The 22,700-nt window shown below is 33.3% G+C and overlaps 1 protein-coding gene across 1 annotated transcript; it reads left to right on the forward strand.

The window, feature by feature from the left end:
• The first annotated feature begins 350 nt into the window (after window positions 1-350).
• Window positions 351-11,324, forward strand: LOC134254797 (probable vesicular acetylcholine transporter-B). The gene is made up of 2 exons (XM_062737315.1): window positions 351-549; window positions 9,196-11,324. The coding sequence occupies exon 2, from the start codon at window positions 9,335-9,337 to the stop codon at window positions 10,985-10,987; it is 1,653 nt and encodes a 550-aa protein (XP_062593299.1). The 5' UTR covers window positions 351-549; window positions 9,196-9,334; the 3' UTR covers window positions 10,988-11,324.
• The last annotated feature ends 11,376 nt before the right edge of the window (window positions 11,325-22,700 follow it).

Consider the following 22,700-nt stretch of genomic DNA (forward strand, 5'->3'; position numbering starts at 1 on the left):
TTAGTTTAGATTGTGAAGCTTCTTCTCTTTAAGTGACAGTCAATTTTTAAAGAACTTTTTTAACAGAACTATTTAAGGAAAATCGGTATCGTAAGTGAAACAAAATAACAAATGTAAGAATGATGAACTTGTGTAATTCTTCGAAGATTTTATCAAATTAACAGTATCGAATATGTCTACCACGGAAGACAAAAATAAATCTTCGCCGCTGATTTCTTCAAGATTAATAGCTGATATGCCTCTCTGTCATGTGGCTAAGGTTTGCATAACTTTCTTGGATAAAATGGAGTTTTGCCTCCATAACCACCAAAGAATCAAATATTGAAAGTTGTTCGAGCTATAAGTTGATACATTGATCTGAGGCTGTTAAACCGCGGCTATTGATTCAGAATACCAAGTTACAGATCTATGTGCGTCACGTGACCCCAATTAATGATTATTCAAATCAGATGAACCAATATATTTGAATATTTTCTCCATAAAAGTTTATTGAGAGCAGATTTGGGGAGAAAGCTAGGGATACTCTGTTAAAGCAGTCTTATCATACAGGTAAGTGTGTGTATTGGAAACTTTGTATACAAATGAGTAATTGCTAGGTACAATTTAATGTCCTATAAAAAAAGAAATCAACAATTTTACATTTCTATAAATCTTCATAAAATAATGTACAGTTTCTGATATTTTCATTTTTCAAACCATATTGCATATTCAAAATCCACGAAAAAGATATTTGAAATAAAAGTTTAATACTGATAAAATATAAATTCATTTATCTCTGTAACATGTTCTGATTGCATTATAAACAATTTCACATTATTAGATACATGTAAGTTCACTGCTTATGTATACTTACTGTATGTATAATTATGTTCGTATGGAATGTTGGTATTTTACATGATTGTTGAAACTGAATTTGAAGCGAATTGTCGCAGAAAATTTTGATTTCTTTATTTATTAGCTTATTTTTGGATTTGTGTGATTGCGTGTTTCATCAAACGTATTCGGAAAAGAAATCTGAATGTTCGCAAAGAGCAACTTAAATGTATATTGAAAAGATAGGTGATTTTCTATTAAATAAATATGTTACATTTCTGTATTCTGTGATGGTACTCAGGAATGATCTCAAAAGCAGCTCTAAGAAAACCATTAAATAACAATTTATCAATAAGAAATAAATCAGATTATTCAAACAAGAGTCATGAGTATGAAAATAGCGTGTAATTACTCCCAGTGGTCAGATTCTAAACAAATAATTATAAGATATAACTAGAAAACGCAACATAAAGCGTACTGGGACAAACGGAGCTATATCCGTTAAGCGTACCCCGAGCGATTAGCCAGACATACATTTGAATGATGATAATAAGAAGAGTATTGTGCGGGCTATTAGATAACTTTCAGACTTATTAGTGAACTTTTATTTTCCAGTAACAATAGTAGTCTTTAATCAATAATAGGAACTATAGACGTCTAAATACATGTCATTAATTAGGTTTTGCTTGTAAAATCGTAAAATTGAGAATTTCCTGTAAATTTCTAAATGTTTCCAGTCCAGTCGTAGAGATTGACTTGACGCAAGGAAAACTGAAAATCGTGTGTTATTGCAATAAAATGTGAAAAACAGGAGATATGAGAATAAAATTGAGGGTTGGAATTCTTTTCCAGAAGATAATACGGTCCATAGCGGACGATCGAAAGACACATTTGGCTTATCTGCTGAGCTTTACAAGACTTTCATTTTTCTGCTCTATGCCCTTGTTAATGAGTATTTCTTATCGTGTTATGGACAGAAAAATGTATTTGTTTGATGTGTAGCAAACAGAGTTAAAAAAAATCAAAGCACAGAAGGCGTCACACAAATCCATATTTCGAATTATATTGCTAAGTGATAATGGTATGTTCTCATCAAAGTAGCCCAGATTAAAGATTTATTTAATTTATGAAAAATTAAAAGATGTTTATGTTCTTTCTTAAACAATATAGGCATAAAACATCTTGTTTCACAATTAAATGTGGTTAAAGATGGACAAAACTTTATTTTAAAAAATACATTGATTTGTTACATTATCCATTTTCTTTAAAAAAAAAAAAATACTACCAAGCTGGTTAAAGCATGCATTTTCCACATCAAATTGCACCCGTAAAGGATGCAGAAATATGTATATATTCTTGTATATTAATAACAAGGTAATTAAATACAGATTTTAAAAAGGGAGGGTGGTAAACAAAGTGAGTTATGAATTTCTCAAAGCAATTTTATTATACCCCCCGCTTGAAAAGCGGGAGGGTATATAGTAATCGGTATTTCCGTCCGTCCGTCCGTCTGTTACGCTTTGGGGTACTTATCTCTTATCCACAACTCCTCTCATACCACTGAATGAAATTTGATGAAACTTTCACAGAATCTTTATTACATATTGCCATTGTGCACCTCCTATTTTACTTTTTAATCCGACACGTATTTTGGGTTTCCCGGCCACAGGAAAACATGGACTTTTTCACCAGTTAAAACCATACGGGAGGCGGGGGGTATCATTTAGTGAGCTCATCGCTCACAGTACCTCTAGTTTGAATTCTAGAGGCAAAATTTATATTAAGTGCATAAATATATATCATTGAGCGGTAAAGAAAAATTACTTTTGCTATAGCTCTAAATAAGAGAATGACAAAATGTGTGGGCAATCGCTACAGATTCACCTGCCATGTGTAAAGGAAATTGTCTTTGCTATAATGCGAGAATCTTATCATTGTGTGATACTACAAGAATTATGTAATTTTGTTAATTAGGATATCTTATAATACATTACACAGAAATGAATGTAAAAGGAAATTACATTGACGTTTCTTAGAGAATTGACCTTTTGTGATGTAAGTAATTATTAAACTTACATGCAAAGTGTTCTGTATTTTTCTTACTGATCAGAATAAGAAAAATACTAATTCTTTTCCTGTATATAAACTCTCAGTATAAAATCAAACATTTCTCGCGTCAAAAGTTCTATTGCCTCTAATATTAAAGAGCGATGTCCGATATTAATAAACGAAAATAAAACGAATATCGAAGATAAAACGAATCCCTTCTTATACGAGTGTCTATTTACGAAGTCCTAATGATCTGTATGTTGTTGCTTTATACCACATTATAACAGCTTTTCAAGCCATAAGAAGAGGGAGTTCCTCTTGACATGAAAAATGAAATTGACATGGAGGAAATTAACACTCAAACAATGTTCACAATTGGAATCTCAGCATCTCAAAGTATTGACTTTAGATATTTTCCTTGGCAGAAGCCAACGAAGGCGTCTTACAGTTGTATCATTAACAATATGTATAGAATTTTAACCATATTCAGTGGTTGGGATAAATCAAGAACTCCATTTTGAATAAAAGAAAGAAAAGAAAATCACAATCTGCCGTCCGTTTTCTTTCGAACTACATATTTAATGGTTATTCAGAAGTCAAACATTATAACGAGTAAGCAGTCTCCGTACAAAGATTCTCTGGTGGCTCCCTGTCCACTAATTGGCTACGTTTGTCTTAAAATTGATCCTCTTCAAGGGAAATTGCTACATTAAGGTATAATTTCAAATAGTTCTATAGCTACATTTCATGTTTCAGAGCATCGCACGGCAAAATTATTTCTTCCATTACAAAAGAATGCTATCAAGATGAATATCATGCACACGAGTTAGAAAGACTAACGGACAGGAAACAGTCCTCTATAATGCTAACATTAAAGAGTAATATACTCTATAGTAATAAGTTTTATAAGTGAAAAAACCTGAATTAATACGTTTTTCTCTCCAAATAACCGACTTTCCAATCTCCTTAACAGTAAGTAAATATAAAAAGTGTTCATCATGTAAATCTGTGCACAGGTATTTGCTACGTTGCCGATTTTATTTTTCAATAGCATTAAATATAATTGATAAACACATATTCTGTAGATTTAATGTCTGAAACAGTATACCTATATTTACAAAGTAAAGGAGGTTTAATTGGAATCTTATAATACTTTAAATAATTTGATAGAATAACGATGATCAGGAAATTTGCTGTTCTAGAAACAGCATGCTAGCATATGCATCCGATACAAGTTTGAAAAAAAAAATCATATTTGTACAAAAAATCCTATTTTTCTTTCTTATGCACGGGAATGCTGACCGTCATTTTGAAATTTTTTAACACCGGTACCAGATACTTGCAGTTTGAAATTCTTTACGGGTAAGAAAACCCAGTCAAACATTTTTAAAAATAAAAGGAATCTTATTACCACGGCAGCACTAACAAAGTATTTTCAATGGGTTTTTGTAGTTTGAACTCGCAGAAATCGTTTTTGTTTGTATGTTGTTTAACGTCCATCTCGAGAATTTTTCACTCATATGCGACACCACAACTTGCCGATGGAGAGCTGCAAATTATGTCCTACATGTATATACACGGCCATTGAACAGAGAAGGATCTTTTCGTGCACATGCCATCACCTACTGCGACACGGAACCTCGGTTCCGAAGGACCGGTCTCTACATCCTACAGTGGGATACGAACCTGCGACGTAATGATCAACTCATTACTTCGCTACTTCAGAGCAGACGCTCTAACCACTGCACCACTGGGACGATGAAATCAGTTTGTCTTGATGCAAGAAAATTCATTGGATTTTTGTTTTTGTTTTTTTGAATGGTTTAAGGAAATTGACATTCAAAATTTTCGGTATTCATATTTCCTTAGCTATCATGGCAACGGTCGTCATTTTTTAAAGTTTCGAAAAGTGACCTTTGGTTATTATCATCAACTAAATACGAAAACTTTGAGTGAAACAGCAGTAAAACGTTATACATGTCCTTAGATGGTCAGGTTTAATTTAACTGAGAAGCTTCTGCGTAAAATTGTCTTTTTGAACTTTTAAAAATTAATTTGATTTTAGAAACAATTTATGTAAGACAAAATCATCAAGAAGAACTTATGAGTAGAAATCAGGCAGAAGACGTCGGAAGAACGGGGGCAATGAAAACCAAAATGAAAAAGGAACCAAAACAATAATCGAGGAGATTTAATTTAATTTTTTAGATATGATATCTTAAGGTGTCAACTATCATTTGGCAAAGAAAAATTTCAAACATTTTAGTTTTAAAATTTTAACATTTTCCTATATCTTTATTTGGAGCTCCTCTTCTAAAGGAAGTCAAAATAGCTTGAAAATGGCCACAACCCCCCAGCCCCTTTAAACCAATTAATTATATCAGTAAACAAATAAGTAATGGTTTCATTTATTATTTTCCCGTTATTATATGAAATTTTTGAAGTAAAAAAAAGTTTGCTTTTATTTTAAATTATGAATAAATATACAAATAAAAAACAAAAATAGAAGGAAAATCATTATAAATTTTATGTACAATTATACGATTAGTCACACCATTCTAAAAACTAAACTAAGTCGAGAAACCTAGAATATTTTCCTGTAGCGACATTTGGTTTTGTGTGTGTGTATGTTTTTTTTTTCAAACTGACGGTTGCTACAAGATGGAAATTGATTAGCAATTGCATGACGTTTATATCTGAGCCAAACTCGTAAAAAAGAACATATGGTGTAATTTCGATGTCAAATTCCGGTAGTTATTCTCTGAGAGAAGAATATTTCTTTTCCCGGTTAGACATTAGCTTTTGACTTTGTCGGTGTTCATTTCTATTTTGCATGACAAAAATATCACTTGTTCTTTTTCCTAACATTAATTGTATGTAAGTGCTGTAAATGATTCTTTACGCGTCCCTGAAGGTTTACGTGTGTATGATGTATCTGAGTGAGAGGATGTGTGTGAGAGATAGAGGGTGTTTGTGTGGTAAATATGCTCTGTGTGTGTGGGGGGGGGGGGAGAGATAGAGAGTGTTTGTGTTGTAAATATGCTGGGGAGGGGGGGGGGTGAGAGCTAGAGGAGATTTGTTTGGTAAATATGCTGGGGGTGGGTGGGTGGTGAGAGATAGATGGAGAGATAGAGATAAATGTGCTGTGTGTGTATTGGGGGGGGGGGGTTGAGAGATAGCGGGTGTTTCTGTAGTAAATATGCTGTGTGTGTGTTGGGGAGGGGGGTGAGAGATAGAGGGTGTTTGTGTGGTAAATATGTTTTGTTGGGAGGGGGAGTTGAGACATAAAAAGGGTGTTTGTGTGGTAAATATAGTGTGTGTGTGTGGGGGGGAGAGATAGAGGGTGTTTGTGGGGTAAATATGCTGTATGTGTGTTGGGGGGGGAGATAGAGGGTGTTTGTGTGGTAAAAATGCTGTGGGGGTGGGGGGGGGGGTGAGATAGAGGGTGTTTGTGTGGTAAATATGCTGTGTGTGGGGGGGGGGGGGATGAGATAGAGGGTGTTTGTGTGGTAAATCGTAATTTGAATTAAATGTCTCATTTTCGGTTAAGAGCCTCCAAATAACAAAAAAAAAAACAAAAAAACAAACAAACATGAGAGTTCGATGGTGTTTCCGGTTTGTACATGTAGATCTAAATTATAGACATTTTTAAACAAGCAAGCATTTAATAATTTCATGAAACGCCATTAATGAATTATTCATCAAAATCTTGATTTAAGTAAAATAAAAGAAATGATTGGTTGTGATTACTGATTAAAAAAACACCAACAACAAATTTTCCGTTTAAAACCGATCTTACTCTAGAATGTCAGACGGCATCGAACCCAATGTTAAAAAAACGAACTGGGGCATGAAAATAGTGGTAAAGCAATAGATATTGAAAACATTATATCAGTTGAATAATGGATCATACAATGTGCACACATCATGGCAACGAACTGAAAGTTCAATTTTTATAAAGTATTAAATTTGCTAATTAAAAATGTCAATTAATGACCATGGTAATTTTTCTACACATGCGTAGTAAGTAAAAGTGTCGCCTTAAACGTTTGCCAAATAGCTTTTAAAGATTGTGTATTCTGAAAAATATATTTTTTAAAATCGTAAGCTTGTGTTTTAAAGATCTATATTCCTTTATGGCCTGTTGACATATTGAGTGAAAAGCTATTTTTTACAAAAAAAAAAAAAACAACAAAAAACAAAACAAAACAAAAACAAAACAAAACAAAACAAACTGACGAATACAATAAATGTGCACATCTGCTTCTCTTATCCTTAATGTAAATGGAAACAGAAAACCCGTAGTATGAAAAGTAATAATATAGTACAGCAGATATGAAAATAAATACAAGTAAAAAGAAAATGTCAAATAATGAGTATCCACAGTACAATGTGTATGACAGAGTACAACAACGAATATCAATGTATAAAGTTGCTTAACATGTAAGAAGAAAATGCTAATTAAATTGATACTATTTAAAGTAAACAAATAAGGATGTGCATATCTACTTCTGTTCCTAAACGGAATTTTGAGGTACTTCTTCAGGTCATAAGCCAATAATTTCTTTATGCCATAAGCCAATAATAAAATATCTGTTCAAACTATAAGGTATTTTCTGGAATAATTCTGTCTGCAGTGAAAAAATTATTTTGCAACTAGGTAAAATAATTACCCTGTTATTCTAGTTAAGGAGACCCTGGAAATGCTTTAGATATTATGCAACGCACGCAAGAAATCGTGCGAAGGAAGTCTTAAATTCGTTTGTTGACTAAGTTTAATTATAAGACATTTTAAGAACTAAATCTAGACAAAAACAATTCAATCGATTATAAACTATGACCCAACACTTAAGAAGACCAAAAACTTTTGAAATATTTATTAACGTTAAATTGTAATGCTTTATTGACATAATAAACAGTGGGTCTTTGCCGATTAACCATTATTCATGCCTAGGGATCGATTTAACTCTATGTTCACCTGCAATGATTCATTTACGTCGAAATTTCTTTGGTTTCTCCATTAACCACTTCTCTGATAACATATGGCATTTTCTCAACAATATATATTCTATCACATATCTCTTTTTATAAAGTACTGAGAAAAATCTTATATTCAAAAAGTCTATAGTATTAAAAAAAATGTTCAAAATAAAATGAAAGGGTGTCATATTTCGACTACATTTTGTGGACCAATTCGCAAGCAACTTTTAAACAACCTTGAAACAGTTTATAAGGAATGTTTCATTCTACCAATCAGGTTTTTAAAATTAATTCCCCTTAATTTAATGCAGTTTATTGCAGGCAGAAGATATTTGAGAGGAATTTTAAACAAATTATCACATTTTTTTTATTTGGTATAAAAAAAGTCTTTACAGTTAAAGCTTGTAGGAATATAATAAGCACACAATTTGTAGTCTACATTTGTATAGTTATAACGATTAAAATATAATTGTAAAACCTACATCGAACAAAAAAAAAAAACCAAAAACATCTCGTCAGTGAAAGCTGATGTAATTGTTACTAAATTTGCTTTTAGAATCGTTGTAATAAAATTTTCCTTACTAGAAATTCTTTGCCTCGCAGAATTTTGTACCATGGTATTTTGCAACGTAGTCTTCAAGGATCCGGATCCCTTTCCTATTAGCTTCCTTAAGACGAGTTTGTGCCCTGATCATTACCAAATCTATCAGATTTTCTGTGTATGTCCAATTTCTCAGAGCCAAGATGATTTGGGTCCCTTCAATCACTGCATACGTAATTTAATTTTTGTGTTGCTTAACTATTTCAATCTACAAATTGGTTTCCAGAGTTTGGATTTGTGGTATAAATGTAGTTAATAAATTGACAACGAGGAAGGTTGCCTCGAGGGAGGATTCTATTAACTATGAAAACCAACGTGTAATGAACAGCCGTTAAATGAGTGGACGCCGACTGGTCATCACACCGGAAAATGAGAAGTCTTTTTAATAAAAAAAGCAATGAATTTGTGAATCGAAAAGAGCGGAAGTTAAAGAGTGACACGAAGGAGAAAATAAGACTAATTCTCAGTAGACAAAGATTTTCCGCTATATTCAAGTGCTCATTAGCTTCAGTAATTATGTAAAAGTTTCAGTTTTCAGTTGAAAGCTTTCTTAAATCTCCTCAAATTTGTATATGAAAGTTACTTGAAACAACACATTTTCAAAATCACAACACCATTGTGAAATAATAATACATATCATTTAATTCCAGTAGGAAATTATTAGTTTCTTAAAGTAGTTGAATTGATTGCGTTATGTCGCATTATGACTGTACTAAATATAAACAGGACCCACTTTCTTTCTACTATTTAAGGACTCGCTGGACAAAGAGAGAAGGTCCTAAAGTGTTGTGAAGGAGAGGATTCAGTGGATGACAGAGAATCCGCAAATTTTGTTGACTATATTCAAGGTACTGTACTCAGTTTCCAAGGATTTTAATTCTAAATTTGAAAATGGAATATGTACTGGATTTGGTCCGAGAGAAATTTAGTCGCTTTCTACAGATTATGAATGATAGGATTAATGACCCTACTCAGCAGAGGCGCCTTGTTCTCATTATTGTGTGTATAGCTTTGCTTTTGGATAATATGCTTTTCATGGTCATTGTACCGATTGTTCCTCTTTATTTGGATAAATACTTTGAGGATGAGGAGGTTCCAACAAGAAGTCGCACTGGAAACGATTCTGCGCTGTACAACAACACTGATTTTTTCAGTAACAGTTCTTTCACCAACATAACAACAACTTTTCCAACGACAACGAAAAAACCATTAGCTTATGCCGAAGGAGGAGGCGCTATTGGTGTCCTTTTCGCATCAAAAGCAATCGTACAACTTTTCATTAATCCATTTACTGGGGCTTTAATCGATAGAATAGGATATGATCGACCACTAATGATTGGATTATCTATTATGTTTTTCTCGACGATTGCGTTTGCTTTTGGCGAAAGTTACGCTGTTCTGTTCGTAGCAAGAAGTTTACAAGGCGTTGGCTCTGCGTTTGCCGACACTTCAGGTCTTGCTATGATTGCCGATAGATTTAGAGACGACGCTGAACGAACAAAGGCTCTAGGAATAGCCCAAGCCTTCATATCATTTGGTTGTTTGGTTGCGCCTCCATTTGGTGGTGTTCTTTTTGAGTTTGCTGGAAAGGTAGTTCCTTTTATATTTCTCTCTTGTCTGTGTTTAATAGATGGCATTCTTCTCCTTTTTGTAATGAAACCTATGAGAAAGGAAAGGGAACTCTCTGAAGAAGGATTAAAAGGAACCCCAATATATCGGCTTTTGATAGATCCATACATCGCGGTGGCTGCAGGAGCTCTTGCAATGTCCAATGTGTCTCTTGCGTTTTTGGAACCTACGATCGCCCTTTGGATGCAAGGTACCATGGAGGCATCTGAATGGGAGATAGGATTTGTTTGGCTCCCTGCTTTCTTACCATATATCGGAGGCGTTTACTTAACGGTTAGACTCGCAAAAAACTATCCAAAATATCAGTGGCTCATCACTTCCGTGGGACTAATCATCGAAGGGACATGCTGTCTGGCTATTCCGTTTGCGAAACAATTTTTTGTGGTACTATTTCCAATAATGGGACTGTGTTTAGGTGTAGCCCTTGTTGATACTGCTATTTTACCCACATTAGGCTACCTTGTTGATCTTAGATATGTATCAATATACGGAAGTGTTTATGCTATTGCCGACATATCATATTCCCTGGCTTATGCTCTTGGTCCCGTAATGGCTGGTCAGATCGTACAGACGATCGGGTTTCTTTGGCTTAATGTTGCCATATTTCTCAGTAATGTGCTATATGCCCCACTACTGTTGTGTCTGCGTACTATATATCTTTACAAACCTGTAGAGGATGAGCAGGACGTTCTCATCGACGATCCCCCTTCTAAACAGTACAACACCTATATACAAAATGGAGGTTTCTCTAACGGACACCTAAAAGAAATTGGAAATATAGCAGGACAGAATCATTTAAAATGGGAAACATTTGAAGATAATGACATAGCCTTTGTGAATCGCACAAATGCAGAAATGGACAGTTATGAGCCGAAAGAAAATGGCGCCTCATTTTCCTTTTATTACAAACGCTGATCGTTTGATATAATAAAATTTCATTTGAATTATATATTCTATTCAAAAAAAAAAAAAAAAAAAAAAAAAGAAAAAAAGAAAAAAAAGAAAATCGCCAATGTAAGCATATTAGATCAAGTTGTCGCCACCAATGTAAAACATGTACATGCTTTTTAAATATAACAAAAGGCTTTAGATTTACTTGTAATTTTCTGTTAAAAAATAAAATAATGTCTACACAATAGAAATAAAATTGAAAATGTAACCAAGAAGATGGATGTTCATCTCTATAAAACGCACCCCCCCCCATATATTATAAGCGTAATAATATATTCTGATAAAATAATTTTGAAAACAATATTAGGCTATGTTGAGCTCCTAGAGCTCCATATAAAGTATACAAAAATAATCAAATTCTAAAATTGAAATGTATGAAATTTTTCTTTTCCAAATGAAAGTTGACAGCTTAAGATATTTACAAAAGCTTAAGTAAGTTATATCTAAAGGTTAATTTTTGACCCCAAGCCTCCTTAAGAAAAAAAACTACAATTAACGGAAATCTAAACAAACAGAAGTACTGCTAAATACCTCAAATGTCTACTTAAAATATATACCTTTAAAAATAAAACTAATTCATGTTATGCAAATGGAGAATGTCGATCTTAACTTTTCGCGGTCACAAAAAATACGTAATTTCATCAATGATTTGAGCTATATTAGTCATCATGCAGATTGATAGGCTTCATTTTTCTTGTAAATGGAAGCCAAGAAGACAATATTTTCAAAACCCTCATGCCCTGTAACCAGTGCAAAACCCACGCAATTATAGCTACTTACACAAGTTCAAGACATAATTTGACTCGCTGCGGTAATCAAGCATTGAGATTTTGACGTAATCAAAAAAGCCTCATACAAGAAAGTTCAGATGAAGTCGAATATCTAATGTTTGGGGCTACTTGGACCGATCTAACTGTCCTGCATGATAAAGCAGAAATCAATACATAATTCGCAAGACGTTCCTCACTTTGGTCATCGGAGGCAAGACATGTTCTGCATGTCCAGTTGGTGTTTATGTTATGAAAAAAATCTGCAGATAAATCATGATCAGTCACATTGAATAACACATTAAAAGGAAATTATTGTAATAAAAGACATACCGTTGAAGTCGTGTGTTACAGGGCTTTTCCTAAAATATTTTATTTTACCAAATAAAATATAAAGCATAAGACAAGGATTGAGATAGCACTAATAAAATAAAACATATCAGATAGTAGATTTTGTTACTTTCCGAAGACCGTATCTTTGAACGACATTATATACTAGTATATGTAACATATGGATATAACGAACATTAATAAAGATCGAAAATCCATAAAACAATACAAAATACATTGAAGGAGCAGAGCAAACAAAGACCTCCAAAACATCAGAGGTCTGACCAGGTGCCATGGAGGAGTAAGCATCCCCTGCCGAACGGTCACACGCGCTGTATGCTCCTTGTCATGAACTAACAAGTAGTATGAAAAACGTCAGTTAGCATTTGACTCAATAATAAATTGTATTTGCTGACAAGGTCATTGTATCGGACCTAGAACTTACGAAATGATGACTTTAAACGAGACTGCTGATATTCTTGTTTCATGAGCTTGTTTGTCAATAATTTACCTCGTTTTAGAAATTGTTCATCCGTACAGCATGCTCTTGCGTATCGAATCAACTGAGATATATCATCTCCGTATCTAGGTGATGAATGTTTGTTACTGCATAAGTAAGGGAAGTTGACGGTTGAAAAGTTAAAGTCTTCACGTTTATCATAGAGCTTGGTTGTTAGATTACATTAACGTCTTTTTCAAGTAAGATAACCAAATATGAAACAGGTGTGTGGTATTTTTTATCTCAAGCTCACCAGGATATGTCGTATCGACATAAGAATTGAAATTACATTTGTTAATTGACTATACGTCGTCGATATATCTAAATGTCGAGATGAAGGCTCGCATTGTTTTCGCGTGGGACATTCGTGTGGACGCAGTCAAGATGAAAGGACAAGGTAGGGTAAAAATAAAAACACTTGTATAATTGTGATAATTTCTAGTTAAGAACTTAAAGATGATGCGTGCTTTAAAAACGGGCACTTAAAACGAGTAAATTGGATTCAAAACTTACATGGAGGCCACAAGAGCGTGCAGAAGTAGGACATTTTCCCGAATTTCCTTAATTCTGGTGGAATTTCCTAATATTCTAGATACTTTTCTCTTCAGATAACATGGAGCACAAGCTTGTCTATCTGAGATTTTTACACATAAGCTGCATCTGATACTAATGTATAACATATATAAAGTTAGATAGGAAAGCTTCTGCTCTATGATTTCCTATGGAACGCCATCACTGCCTTATAGTATACAACTATTTTTTATTTATAATGTAAATTTATCATTACATGATGTGAACATATCTTTACGTTATGTCAATTTTTTATGAGATGATGAAAAAAATATCTTAACATCATGTCAATGCTGCATTACATGAAGGAAATACATCCTTTCCTTATGTCAGCACTTCATAACTTGAAGTAAAAAATTCATTATGCGAAGTGATAATTTGTTTAAATTGTGTTAAAACTTTATTATGCGAAAAGAATGTTTCTTTACATCATTTCATTTCTTTAATAAGTGAGGTCAAAATTGCATTACGTCAAGTAAATTGTATTTTATAGTTAAACTTATCATAACATGAAGTCAAAAGTCCATTCCTTGGATTTATCTTTACTTTACGGCGAGAGCATCATGATGTGAGGTGAACACATCTTACCTTTATGTCAGCGCTTTATTACGTGGTCTAAAAAGTGTATAACATTTTGTGAACATATCTTTATATTGTATCAACACTTTATTACATCATGTCAAAACTCCATTCCGTAATGTGGATATATAATTACGTTATGTCAACTCTTTCTTATGTGATTTAAAAATATCTTTATATTGTGTCAACTCTTTATCAAGTTGATTCCAAAAGTTCATTACCTGATGTAAAAATACATGTACATTATCTCAAAGCTGTATATCTAGTATATTATGAATGTTGACGACCGTGTTTTACTGACTGGTAAGAAGGGGGGGGGCTGATTGATGAGGACGAATTACAGGCACATAATATCAGCCCCCTTCTTTCCCAAACATAACTTGACAATTGAAAGTGTAATGTTCACTGAAAGTAGAGCCCCACCCCCACTTTTTGTTGAAGTATAGTCCACTAAGGGTAATGTAGTATATCTGAAAGAAAAAAAATTGGGACTGATCGAAGTTGGACCCCCCTCCCCGAAATAGGATTTTCGGGCTTTAACAATTTTTTTTTTGGCTTGTCAATTTTTTTCGGGTAAATAATTTTTTCTGGCTGACCTACCCTTTCAAAAACGATGAGCACTATGTCACTGGAATTAGTATTTTTTTCAACCATTCCAGGGCCAGAATTTCTATTATAAAAAATTATCAGTTCCTCATCTAAATAAATTGAATATGCCTTAGTAAGCATGCGTGGGCACATATCAGTGGCGGATATGGAAATCTTGAACAAGGAAGGGGGACGGTATATGGTTGGAAACCAAGGGGGAGAAAGCGGAGAAGCTCTCGGGCTTTATACATGTAGTTTTTTTTTATTGAAAAAAGTTTTCAACTTAATTCCGCTAAACTTAATGTGAAACTAATGCAATGTCCTACAAAGTAAAACCAATAAATTTATTAATTATATATATATACATTTGTGGTATCTCTCCATTATATAAACATACAGAGAACAAATATCTTCAATTCTGTATGAAGTTTGTCAGAGGTCAGAGGTCAATACGTGACCTAGTCACATGGCGCAATGATCTCTACCGGTACAAAATGACTTGCTCTACTTCCTTTTCATGTATAGATATTCATGAACAAAATAAGCAAGTAAAAGAGCTCATGTGTTTTAAACCTTCATAAATAACATGCTAGCGCCATACAAAATAAATAGGAAGATATGAAATAGAGATCTAGTATTTTTAATACATGTCATTGTTAGTCATCCAGTCTAATTTTAGATTCATTCTTACGATGTTAGTTTACATAATGTTCAATCAAGTGCAAGTAAGCGTAAATGATCTGTTTTTGGAAAACCGTAAGGACAAAAAACATGAAATTAATAATTGTATTACAGTCTAAAATTATTTTTAAGATTCAAATTGGGTGTCTAATTGACAGACCTCTGTAGTAAATATGTAAAAATGAAATTAGGTTAAGATTTAAAAGCAACAGAAGCGACCGAAAAAGATCCAAAAACACAGCGTTAAGTTCGGTCATCCTTTGTTATATCAAGGATTTTTAAGAAGTATATTTTGGATAAGTACTAATATAGTATGACTCAAAATCGCAGAGAAAATAGGGGGTCAGTGTGCATCCTACTTAGCTACGGTACAATTAAGCTGACCTTTTTGCACTTAAATTTTAACTCTATCAATCACTTTAATTTTTGTCTTACTCTATCTGATGTAACAATGGCTATATTTATAACCTTATTTTACCTAAAATAGTTTGAATAATATTTAAGAAATAGAGCTTATTTCAACTTATGTTATACGATATAACGTAACTTGGGGCAGTTTACGCTTTATAAACCGCGAAGCAGTTTATAAAAAAGCGTAAACTGCCCCAAGTTATGTTACATGTATATCGTATAATATAAGTTGAAATAAGCTTCATTCCTTATAATTTAATTTCAATGTAGACAGTGAGACAATTTTTCCATTTTTTCCTTCGGAAAATGGCTTCAAATATCGCATATTTTAAAAGTTAACGTCAAGCGGAGTAATACGTTTGTTGACGTAACTCATTGTGACGTAGGCAAGTTATGCTGTACAAAATGGATAAAATTGTTTATCCAATCAAATGACGTGTTACAACTGAAATTAAATTATTCATTATTGAAGTAATATTGCAAATAAATCTGCGTAAATTATTGTGTGACCTTTTTGCACTAAAAAAGTAACATACATGGGGTATTAAAAATCCAAATAGGCAATAAAATATTTTTTGGTATCAAACTTTTAAATAGTTTACTCCTGATCAGTCACAAATATCAACTAGTTTAAAATAACGAAAGAAAAAGTCGGGGTCAATGATGTAAAATTTGAAATATTGGTGAAAATATGCGATTTTCTGACGAAAGAAAAATCGGCATAAATTTTTTCTTGATTCCTTAAAATATCTTCATTTCTCGGCAAAGTTTGCTGAGGGAAGGTATAATATTTGTTCTATATCTAATATTCCTGGCATATCATAACGGAAAATAAAGTAAAAGTATGTGAGGCTTAAGTTCCAAGAATAAATTGAATACATGTAAAATGTTTAGATTTGCAGAATTTTTTGCTAGATATCCTTCTACCAAAAGATAAAGTCCCTCAGAAACGCTTCTTTGTGAATTTTTGGGCAGTTTTGTCATTGATTAGTTTGAAGTAATAGGTTCTGCCTGAACTTTACTAAAAAGCTGACGAGTGACAAACCTTAAGAAGTCAAAATTCTTATTTCCAAAAAGGATGCTTCGTATTTTAAACTTTTGGGTTTTAATGTGCAAGAAAATTACGCTTAACAATCTAATATTCAGTACAACTTTTCGCATTATATTGATTTTGTGAAAGAATGGAGGCGTACAAGGCCAGGACAATCCCTCGCTCTGAGAAAAGACATTTCTCAATTCTAAAAGTATTATACTTTCAAAATTGTATGGTTGATATCATCTTTTACACATTTAATTCTGTATTTCATTTTCTGGATATTTTATTAATATTTTATTTTTCACTCATGTTTTTAAGATATGAGAAAACAAAAGAGTAAAAGCTTCACGTATGATTCGAACGCTCTCCATAGCGTAGGGTTTGGTCCAAGACCGACCGCTTTAACTGCTATGCTACAAAGTATATGCATTATCAAAGTCTGTTAGTGTGATTTGAATGAGCGGGTTTGTTGAAGCGTACATTTTTTCATAAATGTTCGATTTTCATATAGAATGGGTTTAGATTCCTTTTTTTTTGATAAATGAAATAGATTCCAATTTACGTTTCCATCATTTAAGCGTTAACGAAGAATGGAGACTTGACTCATTCATGTTCAAAATTCATTTTTTATAGTTCTAGTAAACCCATTTTCCACTAATTATGCTTAAATGTCAACTTTGAAATACAGATTATCAAGTTCAGTAAAATAAATTAAATAAAATGCTTCGAAGATGACATTGCTGAGATCATGATTTTAGAAAAATATAACTTTTCCGTGAATTTTAAAAATTGAGAAACATTGTCTCAGAACGGGTGATTTGTCCTACACTTGTACGCCCTCTTTCTTTACTTAAAAATTTCTAAATTCTAAATTTCTAAACGTTTTTGTTTTTTTTATTATGTAACCCGAGTCACTTATGTGACCTATTGCTTTCCGTTTTCGTCCGTCGTCGTGCGTCGTGTGTTAACATTTGAACAGTTTTATCTTTTTCTCTAAAACTGCTCAACCAATTTCAGCCAATTTTAGCATATGGCATCTATATGTAAAGGGGAACAAAATTTGTGAATTTCACAGCCCCCACCCCCTCCCTCTGCCTGAGGGATAGGGCCAAAACCACTAACATTAATGAACTCTTTAAAAATCTTCTTTTTTTACTCCTGGACATCAAGCAGTCAAACTTTTGGCATGAATGTAATGAGCATTGAGTCCTCTACAAAAATTTTGAAATTCATGGCCCAAGGGTCAGGAGTTCTAGTACTAGGGCGGGACTATATAGATTATATAGTGAAAATGCATTTTTTCTTTGAAAATCGTCTTCTCTGCTTTGAGCAAGAATGCCTCTTCCAGAATTGTGAATTTTATAGCCCAAGGGTAAGGGGTTCTGGTGTGAGGGTGGGGCTCTATTGATTGTATAGTGAAAATACATAAATTCTTTAAAAATCTTCTTCTCTGCTCCTGGGTATTAAACAAACTAACTAAGCATATAGTTATGATGTGCAATAATGCCTCTTCTAAAATTGTAAATTTTATGTCCTCAGGGTCAGGGGTTCTGGTGTTAGGGCGGGGCTCTATTGATTATAAAGTGAAAATACATTAAATCTTTAAAAATCTTCCTCTCTGCTCCTTGGTATTAAGCAGATGAACTACCTATATAGCTATGACGAGCAAGGACCCTTCTTCCAGAAAGATTAATTTCAAGGCCCCTGGGTCAGGGGTACCATAGAGGGGGGGGAGCTCTACTTATATACTGAAAAGGAATTAACTGTTTGAAATCTGCTCCTTGGTATTAATCAAACATTTTTGCTAAGCAAAAGTGCCTTTTCCAAAATTGTGAAATGTGTGGACGTAGGGTCAGGGGTTCATGTGTGGTAGGAGCATAAATGATTATTGCTGAATATTACTGATAATGCTACACTGCCTATGGGTATTAAGTAACTAAACTAACCAATTGCTAAGTGTCTAGTTATAATGAACAATAGTGCCTCTTTCAAAACTGTGAATGCCATGTCGACTTCTTTAAAACACTTACCAAATAAATTAAATCATTGGATTGATTGATTGTATATTGTTAAACATCCAATTCGAGAATTTTTCACTCATACAGAGACCGTAGGGCTTTAAATTTAGACCTATATACTCGGTACTCGGGGCCATTGAGCAGTGAAAGTTCTTTCAAGTGCCAACGTCTACCGTGACACGGGACCTCACATCTGAAAGACCAGTGACTAGGGAGAGGGCTAAAATAGGCTGCGCCTGCTGCCCAATCCTATTCACATTAACATCAGTGAATAAAATATTGTTTGAATGAAGACAAATGACTTTCACTTTTAATGCCGAGCGCTTTGCGAAGGAGCAGTCACTACCTATGTTCACGTCTTAGGTTTGACGCGGCGCCGCGAACGAGAATCGAACCCCGGCCTCCCGATCACGAAGCGAATGCTCTACCACTAGGCTACCGTGACTGGTTTAAATAATTAGAAAGTTGTTGCATGATGCTCAGGTGACCTATAAGGCCCATGTTCCTCTTGTTTTATTTTGAATTATTCCAGTTTCAAATAACAGATGACCTTTTTTATTTACAATTTGATTTTAAAAATCTGAAAAGTTTTGATGATGTTTGAGGTAAATATTAAAATAAGAAATGGTACTGAACTTAGGATCGTTAAGTGTAAACTTTCTAAACAAACGATAGATGAAAACTTAATTTTAATTTTGAATATTTAGGGTAAAAATATAACATCTTAAAATTTAGATGGTTGAACTAAAATAGAACATTTTAACAACAAAAATTGTTGTATAAAGAGTTGAAAAGTCGTACATTTTAATGTTATGGACTTAGGTTAAATTTGTGATTTCAAATTTTCTTAAATTTAAAGTTAAGAGCTTCAAAGTATCCACGTATGAGATACCACTTCTCGAATATACTGTTATTCAGTACTCCTGAAGTTTTTCCTATACCCCAGAATATTAAATAGAATATATGAAATACTAGTATTTAAGTGAGGATTAAAGAAAAAGGCTTGGTATAACATTTATCAAATCAACTTGGCATAATTATCTATCTTTGTAAGGATTTTTATGGAGTGTTGGAATCAAATTTAGTTGGATAATACTAATTCATCTTAAGTCTTCGGAGATTTTATTTAAAATGTTTAAAACTGTCAAATGGTTTTGAAAATTTCGTTTCTTAGAAAAGGAGCTGTGGGTGTTAGTTAGATTACCACTTGCAGAATTAAATCCTAGTTCCCATAAAATACAAATAATGAGCTTTACAAACAAATATATTGCTGTTCCCTGCTGTATCAACTGTGACCAGTACAGACTGATAGTGTGATCTGTTATATTATTATTATATTATTATTATTGTTATTCTTGTTAGCTCATCTGAGCTGAAAGATCAAGTGAGCTTTTCTGATCACATTTTTGCGGCGTCCGCCAGTCTGTCTGTCTGTAAACTTTTAACATTTTCGACTTCTTCTCTAGAACAACTGAGCCAATTTCAACCAAACTTTCCACAATGCATCCTTTGGTGAAGTGCAAATGAAAGGCAGCGCATTCATTCAAGGGGAGATAATTCAGAAATAGTGAAAATTTGGTCGCATGGTTTAAAAATCTTCTTCTCAAGAACCACTGTGCCAGAAAAGATGAGACTTACTGGGAAACATCCTCAGGTAGTGTAGATTCAAGTTTCTTCAAATCATGAACCCCGTGAAGGACCAAAGTTTTACATAAAAATACATAGGAAAATTCCTTAAAAATCTTCTCAAGAATAACAAAGCCAAGATTGATCATATTTATATTGAAGCATTCTCAGGTAGTCTAGATTCAAGTTTGTTCAAATCATGACCCCCGGGGGTAGGGCGGGGTCATAATGGCCGATCAAAGTTTTACATAGAAATATATAGAAAAATTCTTTGAAAATTTCTCGAAAATAACAAAACCATGATTGGTCGTATTTGAAAAGGAGTAATCTCAGGTAGTGTAGATTCAAGTTTGTTCAAATCATGATCCCCAGGGGTAGGGCGGGGTCAAAATGGACGACCAAAGTTTTACATCGAAATATATAAGAAAATTCCTTAAAAATCTTCTCAAGAATAACAAACCCATTTATACTGAAGCATTCTCAGGTAGTGTAGATTCAAGTTTGTTCAAATGCAGAAATATATAGGAAAAATCTTTTTAAAAATCTTCTTCTCAAGAACCACTGGGCAAGTTGAGTTGAAACTTATACGGAAGCATCCTGGGGTAGTGTAAATTCTAAATTGTTATAATCATGACCCCCGGGGGGAGGACGGGGCCACAAAAGGGAATCCAAGTTTTACAGAAATAAATAGGAAAAATCTTTAATAATCTTCTTCTCAAGAACCACTGAGCAAAAGGAGTTGAAACTTATATGGAAGCATCCTGGGATAGTGTAAATTCTAAATCTAAAATCATGACCTCCGGGGATAGGGCGGGGCCACAATAGGGAATCCAAGTTTTAGAGAAAAATAAATAGGAAAAATCTGTTATATTCTTCTTCTCTTGAAGCACTGGGCCAGTGGAGCTGAAACTTATATGGAAGCATCCTGGGGTAGTGTAGATTTTAAATTGTTAAAATCATGAACCCGGGGTAGGGCGGGGCCACAAAAGGGAATCCAAGTTTTACATAGAAATATATAGGATTTAAGAAAAATCTTCTCAAGAACCACTAGGCCAGGAAAACTGAAACTTATGTGGAAGCATCCTGGGGTTGTATGGATTCTAAATGATTAAAATCATGACCCCCGGGGTAGGGTGGGTCCCAACATGCAATCCAATTTTTACATAGGAACATATTGAAAAAATCTTTAAAAATCTTCTTCTTAAGAACTCTTCGCCATAAGCTGCCAAAGAGGGCATGTGTTTCACAAAAAAATTGTTTTTGATGTTCTATTTGAATCAATTTTGACTGAAAAGATATATTTTTATTGCTTTACTATTTCACAAACTTCTTCAAAGGAACATCCTAAGACCCCGTACTGAATGCTAGGGTCAAAAGCCCAATGCCTTTCTCTCGAGGTTTTAATGACTAAAAACATAAAAAGCAAAAATACAATTAAAACGGGGGGAAAAACTGAAGCTCAGATTTTCCAGTTTTCTATTAAATGATTACGCTTCAGTTATTATTGTAGTTTAATATTACTAAAAGCAATGGAAGCTTGGTCAACGTATTATACATTGTATATATTTCAGATATACATAATTAGTATATGGAACAAAAATGAATCTTTAACGAATGTCAGCGCCAACTTGACATGAAAACTAGTATTTGTAAACTCATTTCATCTTTAGTATTTGACTTTTAAACCTCCCTACACAAGAATTATTAGCTACGAAATTGGCATTTAAAAAATAAGCAGAAATTCCACTGAAGATCGTAATCAAAACTAAATACTAGTAATTATAAAGATTCTTAATTTGGTAATCAATTCTTACAGAATTTATGATCAATCTGGGATTTGACAGGTGTGTTAATTCTCTGGACAACATGTCAATTCCCCAGCTGGTTTTGCACGTCTTATTGATAATTTTTACATTGAAAACAAACAAATCGAGAGGGTGGGCGTGTTTATAGTTAAGTGTTTTCTTATTACGGAAACAAATGATCATCTATAATTGTTCACTTATGGTACTCTGACGCTTTGTACACGTAATGGTTGTAAAATCAATGCATGCTTTTTTTATTTTTTTAAAAAAAAAAATTAATTTGGGTTTTGTGAGGGAAACAAACATAAAAATAAGAAAAGTTTATGAGTTATCTTTTCTTATTCCCCGACTCAAAACATTCATAGTGACTTTTGAACATCTTAAATTCAGACCAAGATCGAAGAATTTTCGAATACATTAGTTAAAGTAAAGAAGTAAAGAAAATATACATAAATCAGCAAAAACATTGTGTATTTTGTGTATTATTATACATGTATATTTATGATATCCTTTTATTAAATAAACTCGCAGAGAGCAAAACTTTTCATACAAGATGTAATGAACATCATGTACAAAAATGCTAGTAAAATAATACTTGTAATTATTTATAAATAATGTTTACTTGTATTTTAACCAGTCCTTGGAAATTTTTACATAGGGAATACCGTAAATCTGGACATTTTTAAGTCGATTTTATTTTGCGAATCAAAAAAGCTGATGATTAATTTTTACATTTAAAAATGCAAATGATTGACGCTAAAATTGAG

Source organism: Saccostrea cucullata, unplaced genomic scaffold (assembly GCF_032062105.1).
Source record: "Saccostrea cucullata isolate Sc308-1 unplaced genomic scaffold, CSIRO_AGI_Scuc_v1 ctg75, whole genome shotgun sequence".
NCBI lineage: Eukaryota > Metazoa > Mollusca > Bivalvia > Ostreida > Ostreidae > Saccostrea > Saccostrea cuccullata.